This window comes from Prenolepis imparis, unplaced genomic scaffold, assembly GCF_030444845.1.
Source record: "Prenolepis imparis isolate NDT839.2.m4 unplaced genomic scaffold, iyPreImpa1.0 SCAF_6, whole genome shotgun sequence".
Lineage (NCBI taxonomy): Eukaryota > Metazoa > Arthropoda > Insecta > Hymenoptera > Formicidae > Prenolepis > Prenolepis imparis.
Window position 1 is genome coordinate 7,674,457 of NW_028141164.1, and position 18,411 is coordinate 7,692,867.

General features: G+C 36.4%; 4 protein-coding genes across 8 annotated transcripts; 3 read left to right on the plus strand and 1 right to left on the minus strand.

The window, feature by feature from the left end:
• Positions 1-29: 29 nt before the first annotated feature.
• LOC145937217 (uncharacterized) lies at positions 30-8,857 on the minus strand. 5 transcript variants are annotated; one of them, XM_083040152.1, is made up of 6 exons: positions 8,546-8,856; positions 7,903-8,144; positions 7,444-7,818; positions 7,164-7,358; positions 260-546; positions 30-167 (listed from the first exon to the last, which is right to left on the minus strand). In XM_083040152.1, exons 1-5 carry the CDS (start codon positions 8,584-8,586, stop codon positions 422-424), a joined length of 978 nt encoding a protein of 325 aa, XP_082896278.1. In that variant the 5' UTR covers positions 8,587-8,856; the 3' UTR covers positions 30-167; positions 260-421. The 5 variants fall into 5 exon arrangements, with proteins under 5 accessions (XP_082896278.1, XP_082896277.1, XP_082896276.1 ...); XM_083040151.1 differs by having other exon boundaries at positions 34-163; XM_083040150.1 differs by having other exon boundaries at positions 49-185.
• LOC145937222 (uncharacterized) lies at positions 4,055-7,162 on the plus strand. The gene is made up of 4 exons (XM_083040158.1): positions 4,055-4,208; positions 5,815-6,159; positions 6,246-6,472; positions 6,551-7,162. Exons 2-4 carry the CDS (start codon positions 5,936-5,938, stop codon positions 6,721-6,723), a joined length of 624 nt encoding a protein of 207 aa, XP_082896284.1. The 5' UTR covers positions 4,055-4,208; positions 5,815-5,935; the 3' UTR covers positions 6,724-7,162.
• A 198-nt stretch (positions 8,858-9,055) lies between the features above and the next one.
• Emc7 (ER membrane protein complex subunit 7) lies at positions 9,056-10,924 on the plus strand. Its single transcript, XM_083040337.1, has 4 exons — positions 9,056-9,530; positions 9,617-9,875; positions 9,952-10,026; positions 10,151-10,924. Exons 1-4 carry the CDS (start codon positions 9,328-9,330, stop codon positions 10,277-10,279), a joined length of 666 nt encoding a protein of 221 aa, XP_082896463.1. The 5' UTR covers positions 9,056-9,327; the 3' UTR covers positions 10,280-10,924.
• Positions 10,925-11,077: 153 nt separating this feature from the next.
• Positions 11,078-18,217, plus strand: LOC145937216 (DNA-binding protein D-ETS-6). The gene is made up of 4 exons (XM_083040149.1): positions 11,078-12,744; positions 12,856-13,107; positions 17,231-17,495; positions 17,730-18,217. Exons 1-4 carry the CDS (start codon positions 12,441-12,443, stop codon positions 18,073-18,075), a joined length of 1,167 nt encoding a protein of 388 aa, XP_082896275.1. The 5' UTR covers positions 11,078-12,440; the 3' UTR covers positions 18,076-18,217.
• Positions 18,218-18,411: the final 194 nt, after the last annotated feature.

An 18,411-nucleotide genomic window follows, 5' to 3' on the forward strand; every position in this document is an offset into this window, starting at 1 on the left:
GTAACTCTGAATCAGCCTAAATCTCGATCTTTGCGTCCTAATCGATCTGTCGATTGTCCTTTATCGGCATATAATGTATATACACGTATGTAGAAAAAATTCGATATCTGATATCGCGCCACGTTCATCCGCGATGTGAATCCGCATCTTCATTGTAAATCATCTATCTTGTAGAAGAAAATATCCTGTAATAATTCCTATACAATATCAAGAAATAAGATGTAACAAGATTTGTAATTATGCAAATTTATTGACATACACTTCTGCGAAATGTGGCTGATGATGAAACTCGTAAATATCATCCTCGTGATCGTATTCACTACGACTTTCGTATTTGTTCTTGTGTGCAATCAAGAGTCAAATTGATAATCTTGAACAATTTAATAATGAGAACTTTATTTCGTTTCTTACTCTCTTTCTCTCATCGGCCAGTGAGCAGACCGATCAACGCTTGCTTCTCCTTTTCTTTTTTCCGCACGCTTTCCAGATTCCTATGTTTCCAGGTGCTCTTTCGGAGTTTGATCGGACGTGATCCTACGTATCGTCCTGAAACAAATGACACGAATCAATTAATGAAATTTCTTCAATAAATAGCTTCGCTGTTCTCTCTCATCGTTATATATCAAGAGTCAATCCATCAATTTACCACGATCTGTTAAAAAATATGCATATTGGTTAAATCGAAATTATAAATATAGAGTCTATTGGGTCACATATAAAGCAGATATCTGATACGTGAGAATTTTCGTTTTGATCGCCGTATGTATGATATGATACTGATGCTTTCCACAACAACACAATAACGTAATACTAGTAACAAAAAGCTAAGCTTATCGGCTTTCAAATGGCAACAGGTGACAGATGACGTCACATTTCCGCATGCCGTTTTCTTATCCGCCTATGTATGTATTCCGGGAAGAAATAAGAAAAACGAATAAGAATTCGATCGACCATTCACGGATTATGTATTGCATATTCGTGCGCGCTATTCATTCCTTCTCAAATTCCCATTCACAGTTTCAAATTTCCTACGAGGAGCGTCTATTTTTAATACGACGAAGAGAATATCGATGTGTATATTCGCACAATTTATAAACGTACAATTTAAATCATTTGTCAAGGATTCGTGATTAAAATTCAGAATGCAAGAGCTGCAATTCTTCTTGCCATCCGTTTTTGTAGCTGATAAAAATCCCGATGTGTATCGAATATAATGAAGATGTAATATAGAGGAAACGCAGGAGGGATCCTATACTATAATCGTTCAAACTTACACGTTTCTTTTATATAGCATTCACTTGTGTTCACCCACGAATGAACTTCCTTCATATTTTTTTCGGACATCTCGTTACGATGTGTTACGGCTCGACGATTATAAAGAAAACCCGACCAAATTTACGATAGCGCACAAAGAACTTGAAAGCATTCCAGAGTTGCGATCTAAAAAGCAAATTCTCCACCGTCGTCCATCATCGCACAAAGTACACTATATACAATGTACACCATACGTGGTATTTTATGTTACGCAGCCTCGCTAGTATTTATCCATCTTTATCATACTTTGTGTACCTTTCGTATCCTCGAAAAAACGTTTTAAAGCTAAACGCCATAGAATCAATAATATTGAAAAAGAAAGTCGGCTTGTATGCGTAACTCGCATTTGCAGTTGCATCGAAATTCCGAGAGCGCGAAGCGCGGGATATAGTATTCCTGGGGCCAAAAATATCTTTTCGAATAGCCGGGTATCAATGAGAAATTCCGCCAAAGAGAACACGTTACGTCGTAGGGGCTCACGACCTCCTACAGTCCTCCCCATTCTTCTTCTGTTTCTCTCTCTCTCCTTCGATCGCCCACGCGTCGAACTCTTTGTCACTTTCTTTCTGCACGGAGAAAATTTTACAATGCAAATTACATGAAAAATACATTCTCTTTTACACCATTTATCGTTAAACTGGAATAAAAATGATAAATTATTTTGACATTTATTTTATTGTTTGTTAACGATTATGCATATTTATTTGCGCATCAAATATTTGAATAAATTAAAAATACTCCTTTGTAAAATATAATACAAAGGTATATAAAATTATTGAATATCTCGTAATTTCTCTTATCTGTTTGTGTAAATATGTTTCATTATAAAATTATATTTTAATAATCGCATATTTTCTCCGTGTATGGATAATGTAAGCACAAAGCTATTTCTGTTCTATTACGCTTTAAATCATTAAACCGCTCCAGGATTCGAATATTGCATATAAAGTGTAATAAAAGTTTATTATTTCTTTACTCCCCTGTTTACGCGCGCTTTTGCAAAAATCTGATGCCGCACGTGGCAACAAACATCGCATTTACCAATACACGACCGTATCTCGATTCGAGAATATAAAAAAAATATTCAATTTCACTGTTGTTTTTGAAACGTTGATTCTCAAATTACTTTTAATCTCTAGCTGTAATGTTAATATTTAAAAAATATTCGTGCTCTTCAATATATATGGGAATACAGAAACGTTCAAATATCATTCAAGCGGAAATTATTCCAGACAAAAATAATTATCGTACGAAGAGGAGAACATGGATCAGCGGTGTGTAAATTTTTGATCAGCGTAATGCGAGGTTGCACTTGCGAAGTCCATCTCTCCGGCCCTCAAGCAAGTACCTCAAGCAATCACGGACTCACATATCCATTCTATCGTTCATCATATCCAGAACTCCTTCTCGTACATGTTTTATCTCTCTCCAATATGTAATCTCTTGTCAAAAGGTGGTGTGCGCTTTTTTATAATTTTTTTTCACAGAGATAAGTGGAACTTATAGTTTTACTCCGAATCGCCAGATTAAAGAGGGATAGTTTCTCTTTGGCAAGATACTCTTCGGTGGTTTGCAATTTGCCTTTCAAGAGCGATCAAATAGATTAAATGTTTTTGACCGAATTTGAAACCGGGCCTTCGAGCACAAAAAGCGAACGCACAGAGAATATTTATATATATATGTACAAAATTATTTAAAAATAAATACGCATACGTACGTGTGTACATTATATACGCGCATATCACACGCGATATCCTCAACCTGGCATCGCGTTCACTCGTTCGTTCGTTCAAACTACTTGTTGCGTCTACTCGATTCTACGATATACCTCTAGTAGCTGAATGCGAATCTCTTTCGCTATTTTTTCTCTTCCTCTCTTTACTTTTATTTCGTATAAATAATATAAAGTTTTTCTCTCATATTATTTTATATATACGAAATATTTTGAAATTATATATATTCTAGAATATTTTCAAATAAAAGAGACCTCGATTTCGTTGACATCATATGGCAGGAGAACGCATTCCACGTTGCACGATAAATCCTTCCACAGAATCCCACGTATTCGTCCGCGACTACGAAATTTCGACAAATCTTCACCACCGTATGAGTCACCCATCTTTCGATCGCGAAATGCGCGCTCTTTATTATCGTTATTTTACATTACAGGCATCGAAAATTGAGCGTATAACTTGGCAAATCACTATAAATAACACAATTTTACAACGTTCCTTGCATACTCTCTCGTCTCGAATCGTCTTGTCATCTTCGAGTACCGAAATATTCGAATAATTGTACGTTATTTAAATCAATTATTTTTTGCCGTGTTATAACTTGTTTAAATCTGTCATTATTTGTATTATAATTATTGTGATATATTGAGGAGAGTTATTTGAAAAATTATTCTTTCAAAAGTGTTACTCGGAATTATCCAAGAATTTACACTCGTTAGATACACAAGATGTAAAATACCTATAGGTACCTAACTCGTTTAATCTGCGCGAAGAATCCGTTAATTGGAAAAGGAAAAATCACAATAATAATAGTTACGATGATGATAATGATGACGAGAGGGAGAACGATAAATGACGATAAGAAAAAAGAAAAAAAAAACCTACTTGACTCGTGACGGCCCACCGCAAGATTTTCGATTGGTTGTCGCAAAGAGGGTGGGGTGTTACGAGAATTCGTACTAGAAGGGTAGGGGTTGTTGAATGAATAGCAGAACGCTACAGCTTCCCGTCGCACTTGGTCGCATCCACCCCAACGGTTAACCGGGAACCGGGTGTATAATCACAGTACCGTCCCGTCCCGAGTTCATTCCGAGAGCGTATGCCGAGGAAGTGGACGCGAAAGTCGAACGAACGAACGAACGATCCGCGTATTCCGGAAAGGTATGTTTTTTCTATTCTTCCTATTTTTCGATTCGATCTGAAAGAAGTATACAACAAATTACATTAGGAATTTTTTTCGAGAAATGCCATCATCGTTCGCGCGGTATCAAACTCCTCAATATATCTTTTTCCGCGGATATTTCTTTCGACTTTTACTATAATTATATTACATATCGTCGAATTTTCCCACGGTGATTCCCGAATAATAATCGTATAATATATATTCACGAGAGAGGGTGATTACTGTTGTTGCGCTACACCTTGCACTTGCCATAATAAGAATCTTGAAAAAAATCTTGCCAATTATATATAGAATGTAGATGTGTTAATTGTGTATCGTCGTACGATAATTATATATAGAGTATAGATGCGATAATATGTATCATAACGTGATAAAGTATCGTAAATATTCAACCGTGTATCATCGACTTGATTCAATATTTTCGCATATTATAACAAATAATAATAATGCCTTCGCTCAGCCGTTTGTTAAAATAATAAAAATCTAGTAAAGATAAAATAATTTCGCGTAAACAATCCACGTGCATCTTTTGCATTATGCTAATATATGCAAGAAAGAAGACAGAAATAAATAAAAAATAAACACAAACTATAAAAGAATTATATAAAATAGCAATAAACATAGTAATAAATCATAATTTTTTACAGTTTTATCGATACTTTTTAAATGTGTTTTCTAATCCTCGGTTTTTATTTCGCGTACAGCCACGTGTTAAAAGCATGTGAAGTGTGATATCGCGACGAAAGAAAAATAAACACCGAAATTTAATGATACATCTTAAACCTACATCGCGTATCTCTTTACTCTTATAAAAATGTCATCGCACACCGATGAAACCGGATGTTTCGTGAAACTCTTCCGTCCTCTTTCGCTTAGACGTAACATTGAAAAATTGAAATTTTTCTTTTTTATCGCAAGCTCGTTTAAGTTTAAGCATTCGTCACGTCGTGTGTGATACGCGAGTATGCGTGTATACGTTTTAACGTGGTGTGCTAAAATTAGAACCGACATTATATAAATAGTATCACCCGTTGCAGAAATTTCGCGGCAGAACGTAAACAGCATACTTGTCTGTCGACAAAGTTATCATTGCGGAATGATTGATCGAATCGAGCCTCTTCGCTCTTTCAGGGTGTATCAAGCGTGCGCGCGATACCAAAAAAAAGAAAAAACTTCCTTACACATTCCTTGATGTTACTTTCATCGAGAACACCGCTTCGAAAAGAATTTGAACGCTAAAACTATGCCAACAATTCCGGGAGACGTTTCTTCGCGATGTTTGTCTCATCCATTTTTCAGAACACTGGAAACAAAATATCTACAGAAAGCGAACGACCTACAACGAATTATCTATTTTAAAAGTACAATTTTTAGAAATAGATATATAAACAGATAGTGATTTATTTTAGTAAAATTCTCTTTCACTCATGTGTGTATGTGTAAACGCGTGTATGATATTTATTTGTGTTTTACATTTGTTTTTATATCTTTCAATTTAAACCGATCATACGCAATAGAATGTTTGTTAGCTTTTCGCACAATCAGCTTCATAAATTTATCTGTATTTTATTTTCTTTTTCTTAGGCAAAGGCGAGCGCAAACGCAAACGCAACTTTTTGTTAGCGCAGCGATATTACGACGATAATTGGAAATTGATTGTACGACACGCTCAAGTGTCGCGCGAGTATCGAAATATTCAATAAGAATGGAGATGGTCTCTAGATTGTTCTTAATATTCATATTAAATATATTGTGTATAATGGCAGCGCCATTATTAGACGCAAAGGACATTTGGAGTCGAAATGTTTTTGCATCTGTAATAAAGACAGCGTGTTCCTCCGATGGGCAATGTTGGGGATGGTTACCGAAATCAGAAACGTACGATGGCACCGTCATTGTACCCGAACAAGTAGACAGCGATGCCTCGAGGTGTGTGCGTATATGTAATATACTTAATACATTTATAACAATCGATAACATTTTTATATCGAATGTCTTTTTTCGTATTTTGACAGATTGCAATCTCGGCATCAAATTGTAAACCCGGTATCCGAAATTATGTTAAGATCGTGGAAAGATAGCGTGTCGGAAGCGGGACGGGAAATTCGAGCGCCAATTAATAAACAGACTAGAATCACGAAGAAGGATGTATTTTTGTCCCGTGGTTGGGGCGCCGGTGGCATGCCGTTTTCCGTTCTATACATGAATCCGCGATCGAATCACGCAGTTACAGCAACATCGAGTAAGTATTATTAACGCGGAGGAGACGTCTAATTTTATTTTATAAAGTAATGAAAAAAAATTATTTTTTTCACAACAGCGTCTCAACGACAAGAATCCGGTATGACGACCGAAAGTTCGACGCAATTCGTAGAACATCCTAATTCGCGCATCGCTCCACGAAACGGCCAATCTACTGTACAACCGAGAAGACAATATTGGACCATACCGCAGCTTTTCATATCATATGGTTGGGGCCCGTTTGGGAAATAAAAATGAATATATTCGATGACATATTCAATATCGAAGTATCATGTTGATGAAAAAGAGAGAAGAGAGAAAAGAGAGAGATAGAACGAAAAAAGGAGAGAGAGATAGAGAAAGAGAAAGACATATTGATCATTGCGATACATTTTAAAAATATGCTAACAAGTTGCCCCTTAATGCAATTGCCAATATTTCTTATAACTGTAATCAATTCGTTTTAACCTGAGCTTGTAATTTCTACATCTTTCTTTATAGTATTTTCTTTAGCATATCATGTCATATAAATTTGTATTTTTATCTAAATATATTGTATCTGCATTAAGCGAGCGATAGTACTTGAAAGCCATAGAAAATATCCATATTATAAAATATGTATCATAAAAAAAGATGTTTGTCCAACATAAGCAAAGTCTATAAAAAAATAGATAAATAAATATTTGGCTTACCGTTCATTTCTTTCATTGCCTTGATAAAATCTTGCGGATCCTTAAAGGACACAAATCCAAAACCTTTGGTTTTATTCGTCCGTTTATCTCTGATTACCTTTGCCTTTTGAAAACTAGGATATTTTCCAAATACTCTCACCAGCATTTCATCAGTGACATCGTTTCCTAGATCCCCACAAAATATTCTGAAATCATCTGCAATATGGATATTGTTAGAAAACAAATTTTTTAAAAGAGAATAGTAAGTAGTTTTTTTTTAGATAGATGTTTGTTTATTAACCTTCATCAAATTCGAGCAAAGAAGGATCTTCCCATGTTTGACCACCAGCTGTTCTTATAATCTTCTTATTTTTTTTCCCCTTACCCTTGGGGTGACTCTCTTCCGCACTAGCATTAGCCATAATGGAACTTGCCTTCCCTTGGCTAATAGCTAATTCAGCAGCTGTGCTGACGCCCTTTACTTTTGGTTTCTTTTTGCCTTCATCTTCAGGTATTTTTGTGTTAATGATTTGTTCGATGATTTCAGGATGGATCATTGGCGTTGATGTAGAGTCATATGTTTTTGGTGTTGCACTTAGACATGGATCGACCATATTCGATATATATGGATTACTTATTTGTGCAGGTGAGGAATACGTTGTAATAGGAACTGTACCTGCAATAATTGTTGTCGCATTATTTTATAAAGAAAATTCTATCACATTATTCATACATTTCTCGATACGTATGCAATCCTTACCTTGTCGAGCTACTTGTTGAGGAATTAACATCGGTGGAGGTGGTGGAGGAGGAGGGGGTGGTGGCGGCGGAGGAAATCCAATCATTGGAGGGAATGCTAATGTTGCTGCAGCAGCTGCTGCAACCACCGGTGTGGGAAGTTCATGTTGTTCCAATTGCCTAGCGACTTGACTATATGTATTCGCGCCAATCACCGGTCGTACGATTGGTGTTACAAGCTGCCCTCCGATTTCAGCTTCAAATCTATTCAATTTACGTTTAAAGAATTAATCAAGTGTCAAAATTTTGAAAAAATAGCATATCAATAAAATTTTCAATCTCCCGCAAACAAATTACTAGTGTCGTAACTCTCACTCCGAATATGTCGTAATTTATCACATTACACCGAATTAGGACAGAAATACATATAAAGAAACTAACAAGTGAATCGAAATTGTCGATAAAAAAACAGATTTAGAAATCAAGAATCACAATCGAAATTACGTAACTCTCACTTCGAAAATGTAATTTATCACATTACACCGAATTAGGACAGAAATACATATAAAGAAACTAACGAGAGAATGAAATTTTCAATTAAAAAAAAAACAGATTTAGAAGACAAGAACCACATAACCTAAATCGAAATTATGATCGCGTCGTACCTGTTCATTTCATCCTCCATTTGCCGAAGTTTGTCGTCCATATTTGTAAGCTAGTCGTTCGCAAGACGTTTAGTGAATAATAGCGTTTGTCTAACTCACAATTTCGTGATAAATACAATAAATTATTAACATTTTAATAAAACGATTCGGATTGTAACAAACTTCGATGCTACCTCCGTATCACTTAACCTAACAAATCACTGTGAACTCTCGCGCAACATAAACGCGCAGCAGTGTTGCTAATTTCAGATCGCGAACTCGGAGCGGGAAAGAGAGCGCGTGTCGATGTGCGCGGCGCGTTCGACTTTGAATCGACTTTGCGCTGCGTCGCTGCGTCGTCGTACGTCGTGGTGGGGGAGCGTGGTGGGGGAGCGTGGTGGGGGAGCGTGGTGGGGGAGCGTGGTGGGGGGAGCGTGGTGGGGGGTGCGCGCTCACGTGCGCGGCGCACCCCCCACCACGCCCCAACCCCCACCTTCGCAGCCGGCGCCACCGCGGTATTACGCACACTCACGCGCAGCGATACGCGGGTGCCATATACACGGAATACAAGTTTTAAGGTTATTTCACATTTGTCAAAGATTTGTCATCGGATGTATCGATTGGTTGTCAGATAGAGATCTTCTAGGGTTTTAATAGTTCCTCGCGAATATCAGTCAATCAGTACGTCCGACCAAATTTGTCGTATAAAAAGGTATCGTGACATTCGTGGACGTAGACAACGTTGAAGTTAGTATATAGATGAGTGTGTTGAGGTTATAACGGATCGCTCACTTGTATTCGTTATGAAGAATATTCTGTATTTGCTGTTTATTTTCGTTAATTTACGCGAGCAATACGTAATCGCGGAACATGAAGAGGACCCGTCTACGGATCTGTACGTGATCGAGGGAAAAGTGTTTCCCTGGGACAACAACGCTGCTTCCAGCGGATGGCAACTCATGACGCATGTAATGGCTAATGGTGGTGAACATTATGGCTTTTTGAGGTATATTTATGTTAATTACGCATATATTTATTTATGCGTTTTCACGTTAATCACTTATATTAATCAAATACGTTTCATTATTTTAGGGAAGACGGCACATTTATAATTTCCAACGTTCCATCAGGATCGTACATGGTTGAAGTGGTAAATCCAAATTATGTTTACGAACCAGTCAGAGTGGAAATTAATTCTAAAGGAAAATTCCGAGCTCGTAAAGTAAACTTGATACAAACGTCGCAAGTGATCCAAGTACCTTATCCATTAAAAATGAGGCCTCTAGCACTGTTTCGATACTTTCAAGTTAGAGAGCAATGGCGAATGACAGACTTCTTATTTAATCCTATGGTAACAAAACTTGCAGCGATATGCATAGAACATATGTATTTTACTTTATTTGTTAAAAATGCTTTCTTCTTTTTAGGTTTTAATGATGGTTTTGCCACTTGTATTAATTATGATTCTGCCAAAAATTATGAACGATCCTGAAACTAGAAAGGTAAGACCACCTTTCGTAAAAGATAGAAAGGAATGAATGATCGAGTTTAATATACTACCTATAAATTACCACAATCTATGTAATCTATTTGTTGACAAAGTCACAAACTATATGTATTTTGTAGGAAATGGAACAATTAAATAATCTCACTATTTATAATATGCCAGAAATGTCCGAAGTGATAACATCTTTTCTTTCTGGAGGAGAGAAACAAAAGCCAAAGGCTGTAAAAGCTGCTAAGAAAAGACAATAATTTATTAATTTATTGTCTTTTGTAGATGATTGTATATGTTTACTCTAGTCGTTATTTAATGTTTAATATCAACAACAAAAACAGGGCACCTCTAAGAAAAAGAAAAATGTTCCAATTGCTTAAATATCCTTTAAGATTATGACAATTAATGCATCAAGTCTTTAAACTACAAGTTTGAAAGTGTCAATATATGTATAATTAGTTTCTTGTAGTGTAATAATTGCAAAAATTATTTTGCATTTTCTACATATGCGCAAACAAAGAAATGATAAAACATTAGCAGTTTCTTAATTTGCTATTAGTTCTATTATACATAATTACTGTGTGCATATACTTATGTTGCACCTCAAATTTTGTAAAATGATAAAGGAAATTTTATAGAATAAGTAAAAGAAAATTGACATATGTGTGATGTATATAATATCAGTATAATATCACAATGATATGTATTGTAGTATAATTGTTGCACTTTACGTAATAATGACAGTCTTTCTACACTTCCCTACATTGGTTACTCACTGTGATGGTTATATTAAAAAAAGTTCTGTCTTATATAAAATATTACAATTTCCATATTGTTACTATTTTGTAAATCGTAAAGAGGCATGTATTTATAATATCGTAAATAAATAATAATTGTATTAATCCGTACTTTAATCTTATAGTTGTTGGATTATTTTGCGATATTATTAATATCAATTATTTAGAATTTTATATATTCTATGTTTTGCGTATTATTTCATACATTTTTTCATAGGATGTGTCATTGCACACAAAATATAAATAATTATTGATATTTTTAAAAAAATCCAAATTGAAAAACTAACAAAAGACATAACGTGGCATTTTTTTTCTAAATGTAAAAATTGAAAAGAAATCATGGCTATGTTTGTATCAAGTTTATTTTATGAGCTCAGAATTTTCCTTTAGAATTAATTTCCATTCTGACTGATTCGTAAACGAGAGAAATATTCTTGGAATATTAACAGTCATATAGCATAAAAAAAACCGGCTGGCATCCCTACAGGGGATTAGATGTATGTTGTACATATATACATCCGCTTTCTAAAATGACATACATATTTTTTTTCCATCTAAAGTTTGTACGCGAATTTCAAAGATGTATATATCTATAATAGCAACCATTATTCTCTTTCGCATTGTGATATGAAACGCACAACAAAGTTATACATTAGACAACAAAAAATGCGATTCTTCTTTATTTAAAGCAAATATAAAGATATTTTTATTCGAATGAGAAAAAGAACGTGATTCTTTTTTAGCCACTGAAATAAATTTTTTCGTATCGCGAGATGAGAGAGGAAGAGAGAGTGACATCTTTTGTAGTCATGTGATCCACGATATCACGTTAAAAAAAAGATACGTTATCCGTAATAACTCTTTCTTATTAACGTCGATGCGGAAAATGTTATATTCCTTTACCGTGGGAATCGACAGGAAGAAAAGAAAAAAGAGAGACATAAGATGAGCAATCGGGCGTGATTCAGCGGTCGACGATGCGCGCGGAGCCGAAAGCGACTTGATCGAGAGTGGCTGAGCTGTACACGGCTCTCAATTCTGGGAATTAATATTTCGCCAATCGAGTCTTCGGTCGCTTCGCCTTGCCTGGTGAGGCTCGACCCACAGACTCGCCCGTGATTTCGTTTCATTTACATCGTTGACGACGATGGCCAGATCGGAGGATCGTTTCGACATAACTACGGTATTACTCAATATTACGCATATGCGACAAGATTGTATCGCGAGCGAGAAAACTATTGTAATTAGAGACCGATCGATCTCGCGCGATCGCGGATGAACAGATAATTGTTTAGATATTCGTGATAATAAGTGTGAAAAAAGTTGTATATATATTTAAAAAAATAATAATAAAAGTGCATGTGAATAGTGTAAATGAAGAATCGCATTTTCGGAGTAATTAAGTATTATGGCGCGAAAAAAGACAAACAATTGAAGTAAAAATGTGTTACCTTAATTCAAGTTTAATTCAGGTAGAGACTGCCGAAATTATTTTGTTAAATGAGGTTTCGCTCGAGAAGGTCCGACTTGTTGGTCGATGAGTCAGTAGCTGATGGTGCTTGTGGTCAACGACGATTAACGGTGAGAATTTTTCCCTCTTCGATATATCACCTGAAACAAAATGGCAATGACGAATTACGAAATTGCGAAAGAAAGACGCAACTTCTGCCATCGAGCGATGACACGAAACTCCGTATTGTCTGATGCATCCGATTCAAGATCGAATTCGGAATCGAGATCAAAACATGATGATAAAAAGGTATCTTCGAACTACAAACGAACGACTCGTTTAACTCATAGGGCTGATAACGATGTCGAATTCATAGAACGCGTAATCATATCGAAGAGCAACGAAACAAATGACGATGACTCCAACAGTGAAGACACCGATAGCTTGGAATCCGAACGAATCATGGTGCCATCCGGTGAATATCTAATTGGCGCTGAAATAATGACGAATTGCATCTTAAAGTCCGTGTATCAACGCGCAAGCGAGCCGAGAAACATGTCTCGATGACTTCGGATTCGTCTTTCAGATCCATCCGAGTGGAATTCCAGCCACATAGCCTCGTGGATCTCATGGTGCAGCCGAACATTCTCCATAAAACCGATCGCTGCGTTGTTACTTCCATCGACCGGAAAGGAATTGCTGAAATTGCCCCTGCGAGAGTGGCAGAATATCGGCGGTCCGGGGGGTCGTATCCTGGCGCGGCACTTGGGCTACCTGCATCTACAAGCGACCGGCGTACACACTCCCGATTTATTGCAAGAGGACGATGACAGTACTGGTGAGCTTGATATAAATTCAAGATTAACTACTTTTTCTTTTCTACGCTTTAAATTGAGTTTTTCATTGATTATGTTATAGAATAACGCGGGAAATACATATAAAGGAGAAAGATACGTCAAAAACTCGCGAACATAGATCTCCTGAATTGTCCATTTCTCAAAAAGTACTGCAGTTTTTTAGAACTGATATGAACTCGGCCCGCTTAATTAATTTATTCATTCAGGAACTCGTATTTCGTTGTTCTTTTATATAAATTGGATAAATTGGTTTGTATTAAAAGTTTTAAAAAATGTAAATTTTTTTAAAGTGAATTATACATTAATCTAAATAGCAGTAATTAATTAGTTTGAAAAAGATTTGAAATAATATTATCAGAATGATGAAGCAATCAATTTTTATGAATTTTTAAATTCGCAATTAACTCTTCTGTCAATAATTGGATATTCAAAGCAACTTTAAAAATATGTCGAAACTTTTTTCCGTTTGAAATAAAATACAAAGAGCCTTTATATTCGGAATACATTGATGAAAAAATGAAAATTATGCATTGACAGAAGGATTAAAGTATTAAAATCAAAATAATACATCAATTTTGATATTTTTCCTTGAAACATTATGTTATAAAATACTGATAACGCATTTTCCTCTTGTCGACAGTAAGTTTTTCACAAGTCTATTCTACGTTTCCTAGTTACAAGTATGGTAAATCTAAAATGATTCTATTCGCTCTATAAATCTAAATGGCCCACGGTAAAGCTTAGAAAAAGTTAATAGAGGTCCTGGAGCCTGTCAAGATTGGATGGAGAGTGACCGGAAAAGGCTAACCGTTCCCCAAGGACCGATCTTGGTCCGATTCGAGCTTTATCTAGAACCTTTAACGATGGCTGCGATCTATTACAGATAAACGCGGTCCGGTAGAAAAGTAAATACCGATATCGCCGAATGTGTGTATGTATGTATGTGTGTGTGGGTAGTTTCGTCGGAAATTTTCTTCACGTCGCTTGACCCGTGAAAAGGGAAAAAGCAAAACTTCTTGAAATAAAAGTGTGCCGAAATGTCCGTGCATTTTCTCGATATGAAATCGAGAATGCGATTGAAAAGGAAAATATCACGAGATTAAAGAATATAAAGAACACACAACTTAATAAGAATAAAGGCCAAATTTTCGAAATTTAGATGAAAAGACATCTCGGTGAGTGAAAATATTTTATAACAAAAAACGAATTCTCAATTGAAAATATCTGTATGATATAATAATAATAATAAATGTATTTCGATATATTTTTCGATATAGAATTGATCTCGACTGTGCGATACATATAGATGAGGAAGCTACGAGAAAATGAAGCGAAGAAATTTCCTTTTTGTCTATGCCTTGCTCCTTTTTTCGGAGCACAGATTTTTCGAGCACCGCCTCTTTGAATGTGAAAGAAGAAAAGCGAAAAGTGAGAGGTAGCAGGAGTCGTGGCAGCGTAAGCCTCGGAGATATATCGTCCGTTTGAATAACGTTGCAACTTTCTCTCTCTATCTCGTTTTTCCTCTCTCTTTCTCTTATTCTCTGTGTATGTGCGTCGGCCCATCTCACCCCGGGAGCAGCCGTTTATTAAACGAATCAGTGTTATCGCGGTGAGAGAGTCCTCATGAATAAACCATCGAGTGTTTAGGGTAGCGGAAAGGTGGTGCCACGAGGGGTTACGAGCTTGCCGCGACCCCCGCGCTTTTACCCCTCTTTCTGCGTCCTCCTCCTTTTCGGGCAAGCTCTAACGGGCTTTTGGGGTGGTAAGCTCACCGCGGGGCGCGACTATATTGTTTTCGTGATGAGCGGCAAACATTCTCGTGGATCTTCAACATAAACGGGATAATTTTACGCATCGTGCATCTCCGTCATACGTCGCTATGCATATATTCTATTTCGTCTCGCGACACATTCGGCATTTATGACGCGCACACTTTGTGTTGCATATAATATATCATACATATAATATCGATGTAATCCTCGAATGTGAATCCGTTCGAACTTGCCCTTTAAACTCTGCGTGTCGTTTTTAACACAACGATCGGTATGTTGAGTTAAAATGGAATTTTACGTACATTCTTGTTCTCGCATATTTCGTCAGTTTACGTTTGTAATATACAAGCGATGTATATTAAACAGACAGACTTTTTCACTTTACAACAATCTTCTTTTTTATCGTCATAATTTTTTTGTTAAAAGATATTAACGATATTTATTTAACCGTGCACGCACACAAAGTAATAGACTCGAAATTTTTACTGCGTTTTCATATCTTGTTGTATTTCTATATCAATTACTCTAGATGCAATTAATCTTGAATCAAGATTGCAACGCAATTAAAAACATAAATATATATATTAAATTGATTTATTAGCATGTTTAGATATGAACACTAATATGTGTAATACGAATTTATTATTTGATACGAATTATTATTAATTTATCATATTATATTATCATGACATATAAGCATTAATATTTAAATGCGAATATAATAACTTTAATCGAATTAGCTCTATTAGCTTTTTTTAAAAAAATATAGAATATACTTATTTAAATTATTTTTTACTTCAATATTTCGATATCAAAGAGAAAGAGAGAGAGAGAAATCTGCAATTATATATTTATTTGTATTTATGATAAAAATATCAGATATAATAAAACATATATATGCGCGAATTTACAGAAATGAGTTTTCACACACAAGAAACGATTACTCTCTAAATGAGAGCGCTTGAAACATTTATTCGCGAGAGAAGAAATCTCAAACGAATTTATATACTATTTTCATTTGTGCACGTGCACGAGATATCGAGAGAATATTTGCGTAAATTCCAGAAGCGAGAAGAACGTAAAAAAATGGAAGCTACCAGTAAGTACTCTAAGCTCGGTACGTCGGAAGAGAGAGGGGGTGTAAAGATATTCCGTTCACTTACCGAGACTATGAGTGGGAGGTAGGAGTGCGAAGGGCTGAATAAACCAGGGGCAAAGGTCGCTCAGTCGCTCTCTGTCCACTGACTGGCGAGTTCTATTCCGAATGTGTCGACGTCCTTTCGTTGACTCGATTCGCCAACAATCGGCTTCGCTTAATCCCGCGACGAGTCATCAGTGAAATGGATGTCGATCATCTATCATCCTCGATCCGTATCCTCTTGTTTCGCGAGACACGGCGAACACAGCGAGATTCAAATAATGAAGTTACTCGTGCTGCTGCATGTGATCGCTCGACAGTAAGCCCCTATAAAATTATAATTTCTATGTCATTTCGCTAGTATATGAGAGAAATTACAGTGTGATATATGTTCTTTTTTCAACTCAAGAGGAAGATGTGAAAAATTACGACAAACAGAGATCGTTTTCAAAGATCGCAAGACAATCAATTCGCATTGATCGAACGAGACGGATGCCTCCGGAGATGATGGGCCTATTGTCGTTTATTGGTTTTCGAAAGCGCCGTTTATATGGCACAGGCGATTAGGCTAAAATATTCACATTCGGCGCGTAATGTGGAGAATTCAGACGCATCCGCTACATCTTCAGCAGGACACCAGATTGCATCCTTCGGCTGCTGCAATTCTTTATAACGGTAAATTCAGAAATGAACTGAAGAGTAAGCGCGCGAGTGAAATTAACACGTAAAGAAGATATTATCGCGCGCTCTTCATCTTGCTTGTGCATGTACTTATACATATATACATATATAGATATGAAATATGTATACGCATACATGTATACGACGAATACAAAATATCTACTCTGATGCGATATAAAAAAATAGAATATTAAAATATTAAAATAATTATATTTCCGTTCTTTTACCCGTTTTTGCAATCAAGTTCGAATTGACAATCTTGCGTATCAACAATTATCGCAATTTTATTACGGATTTTTTTAAATAACTAAATATCTACACATGAGTGATAATAGAAAAAATGATGAAAAAAAAAAAATCTATGCGTCAGAATGAGAAGGGAAATATATTGAGAGAATGTTCACAATCGCTTTTCTCTCATTTTTTTTTTTCTCTTTCTCTTTTACGATCTAAACGACTCGACCTCGAGAACTTGGAGTTTGGTGCATGCGTGTTTCGTTTTTCTGTTCATAGAGAGGTTCAGCCTCCTACAACGGACTTGCTCCCTGATTGGATCGACGGCTGGAGCCGGTAGCTCGGGGGCGGTCGGAGGCGGACAGGTCCAGCTCTGGCAATTCCTGCTGGAGCTGCTCTCGGATACGTCCAACGCGTCCTGTATCGCATGGGAGGGTTCGAATGGGGAATTCAAGCTCACCGATCCGGACGAAGTCGCACGTCGATGGGGCGAGCGCAAGAGCAAACCGAATATGAATTACGATAAGCTGTCACGCGCGTTAAGGTAATTCAATTTAAAGCGGATAGTTTGCCAATTTATATGTATAAAGGAGAATAGTGCACAAACATTGTACACAATCATTGCTTGCCCCTCTTCTTCTGTATGTTCTTTATCTAGATTTGTTATCCCTCTATCATACGAATTTCATACAAATCCTTTACTTGTAAATTTAAAATACTTTGAAATGTCATACGCGTAATACGCATATTGTTGAGAGAATAATATATTATTTCGCAGATATTACTACGACAAGAATATAATGACGAAAGTTCATGGTAAACGTTACGCTTACAAATTCGATTTTCATGGTTTGATGATGGCTTGTCAGTCTCAAGCCGGCATTATGACGCTGGAGGCATCAACGTCGTCGCGTTTGACAAATAGCAACTGTCATCCTCATCACCAAGCTCATCGTACTCACCGTTTATATCCAATGGGGCCGTCGCCTACTCAACACTCCGTACAACAATCCTCTTCCTTACAATCGGGATCAACGTCGTCCACGCAACAATTACCACCAGCACCACCACCGCCACCACCACATTATTGCTGGCCGTATCATCGATGTTCGCCACCGACATAACATAATCAATCGCTATTATTGGTTACATCGACTGACTGGTGACAATTTCAATGGAGGATGATGCGGCGCTCATTTTTTCCATTCATTCCTCTCTCACTGTCTCTCCTTTGATGACAGATTGCAATATATCATCGTCGATATCTGGAATGAAAAAAACATTGTTGAAAGTTGCCGGTGCGTGTTTCAGTGTACTTATACTCGACATATTGTATTTAAAGGGACTCGAAACTTTTAAAATGACCGCAAATTCAAACGATTTTAATGGTTTTATTATATCGAATAATTTGTGATAACTAACAATTTACTGCATCTATATTTTTTGCTCAACAATCCCGA

Coding starts and splice junctions, on each gene's coding strand:
- LOC145937222 (XM_083040158.1), top strand. CDS start 5,936: ATGGAGATGGTCTCTAGATTGTTCTTAATATTCATATTAAATATATTG. Junction 6,160..6,245: donor GTAGACAGCGATGCCTCGAG/GTGTGTGCGTAT, acceptor GTATTTTGACAG/ATTGCAATCTCGGCATCAAA. Junction 6,473..6,550: donor CGCAGTTACAGCAACATCGA/GTAAGTATTATT, acceptor TTTTCACAACAG/CGTCTCAACGACAAGAATCC.
- LOC145937217 (XM_083040152.1), bottom strand. CDS start 8,586: ATGGACGACAAACTTCGGCAAATGGAGGATGAAATGAACAG. Junction 8,145..8,545: donor ATGGAGGATGAAATGAACAG/GTACGACGCGAT, acceptor TAAATTGAATAG/ATTTGAAGCTGAAATCGGAG. Junction 547..7,163: donor GGCAATGAAAGAAATGAACG/GTAAGCCAAATA, acceptor CATTTGTTTCAG/GACGATACGTAGGATCACGT.
- Emc7 (XM_083040337.1), top strand. CDS start 9,328: ATGAAGAATATTCTGTATTTGCTGTTTATTTTCGTTAATTTACGCGAG. Junction 9,531..9,616: donor GAACATTATGGCTTTTTGAG/GTATATTTATGT, acceptor TCATTATTTTAG/GGAAGACGGCACATTTATAA. Junction 10,027..10,150: donor ACGATCCTGAAACTAGAAAG/GTAAGACCACCT, acceptor TGTATTTTGTAG/GAAATGGAACAATTAAATAA.
- LOC145937216 (XM_083040149.1), top strand. CDS start 12,441: ATGGCAATGACGAATTACGAAATTGCGAAAGAAAGACGCAACTTCTGC. Junction 13,108..17,230: donor AGAGGACGATGACAGTACTG/GTGAGCTTGATA, acceptor TTCTGTTCATAG/AGAGGTTCAGCCTCCTACAA. Junction 17,496..17,729: donor AAGCTGTCACGCGCGTTAAG/GTAATTCAATTT, acceptor ATTATTTCGCAG/ATATTACTACGACAAGAATA.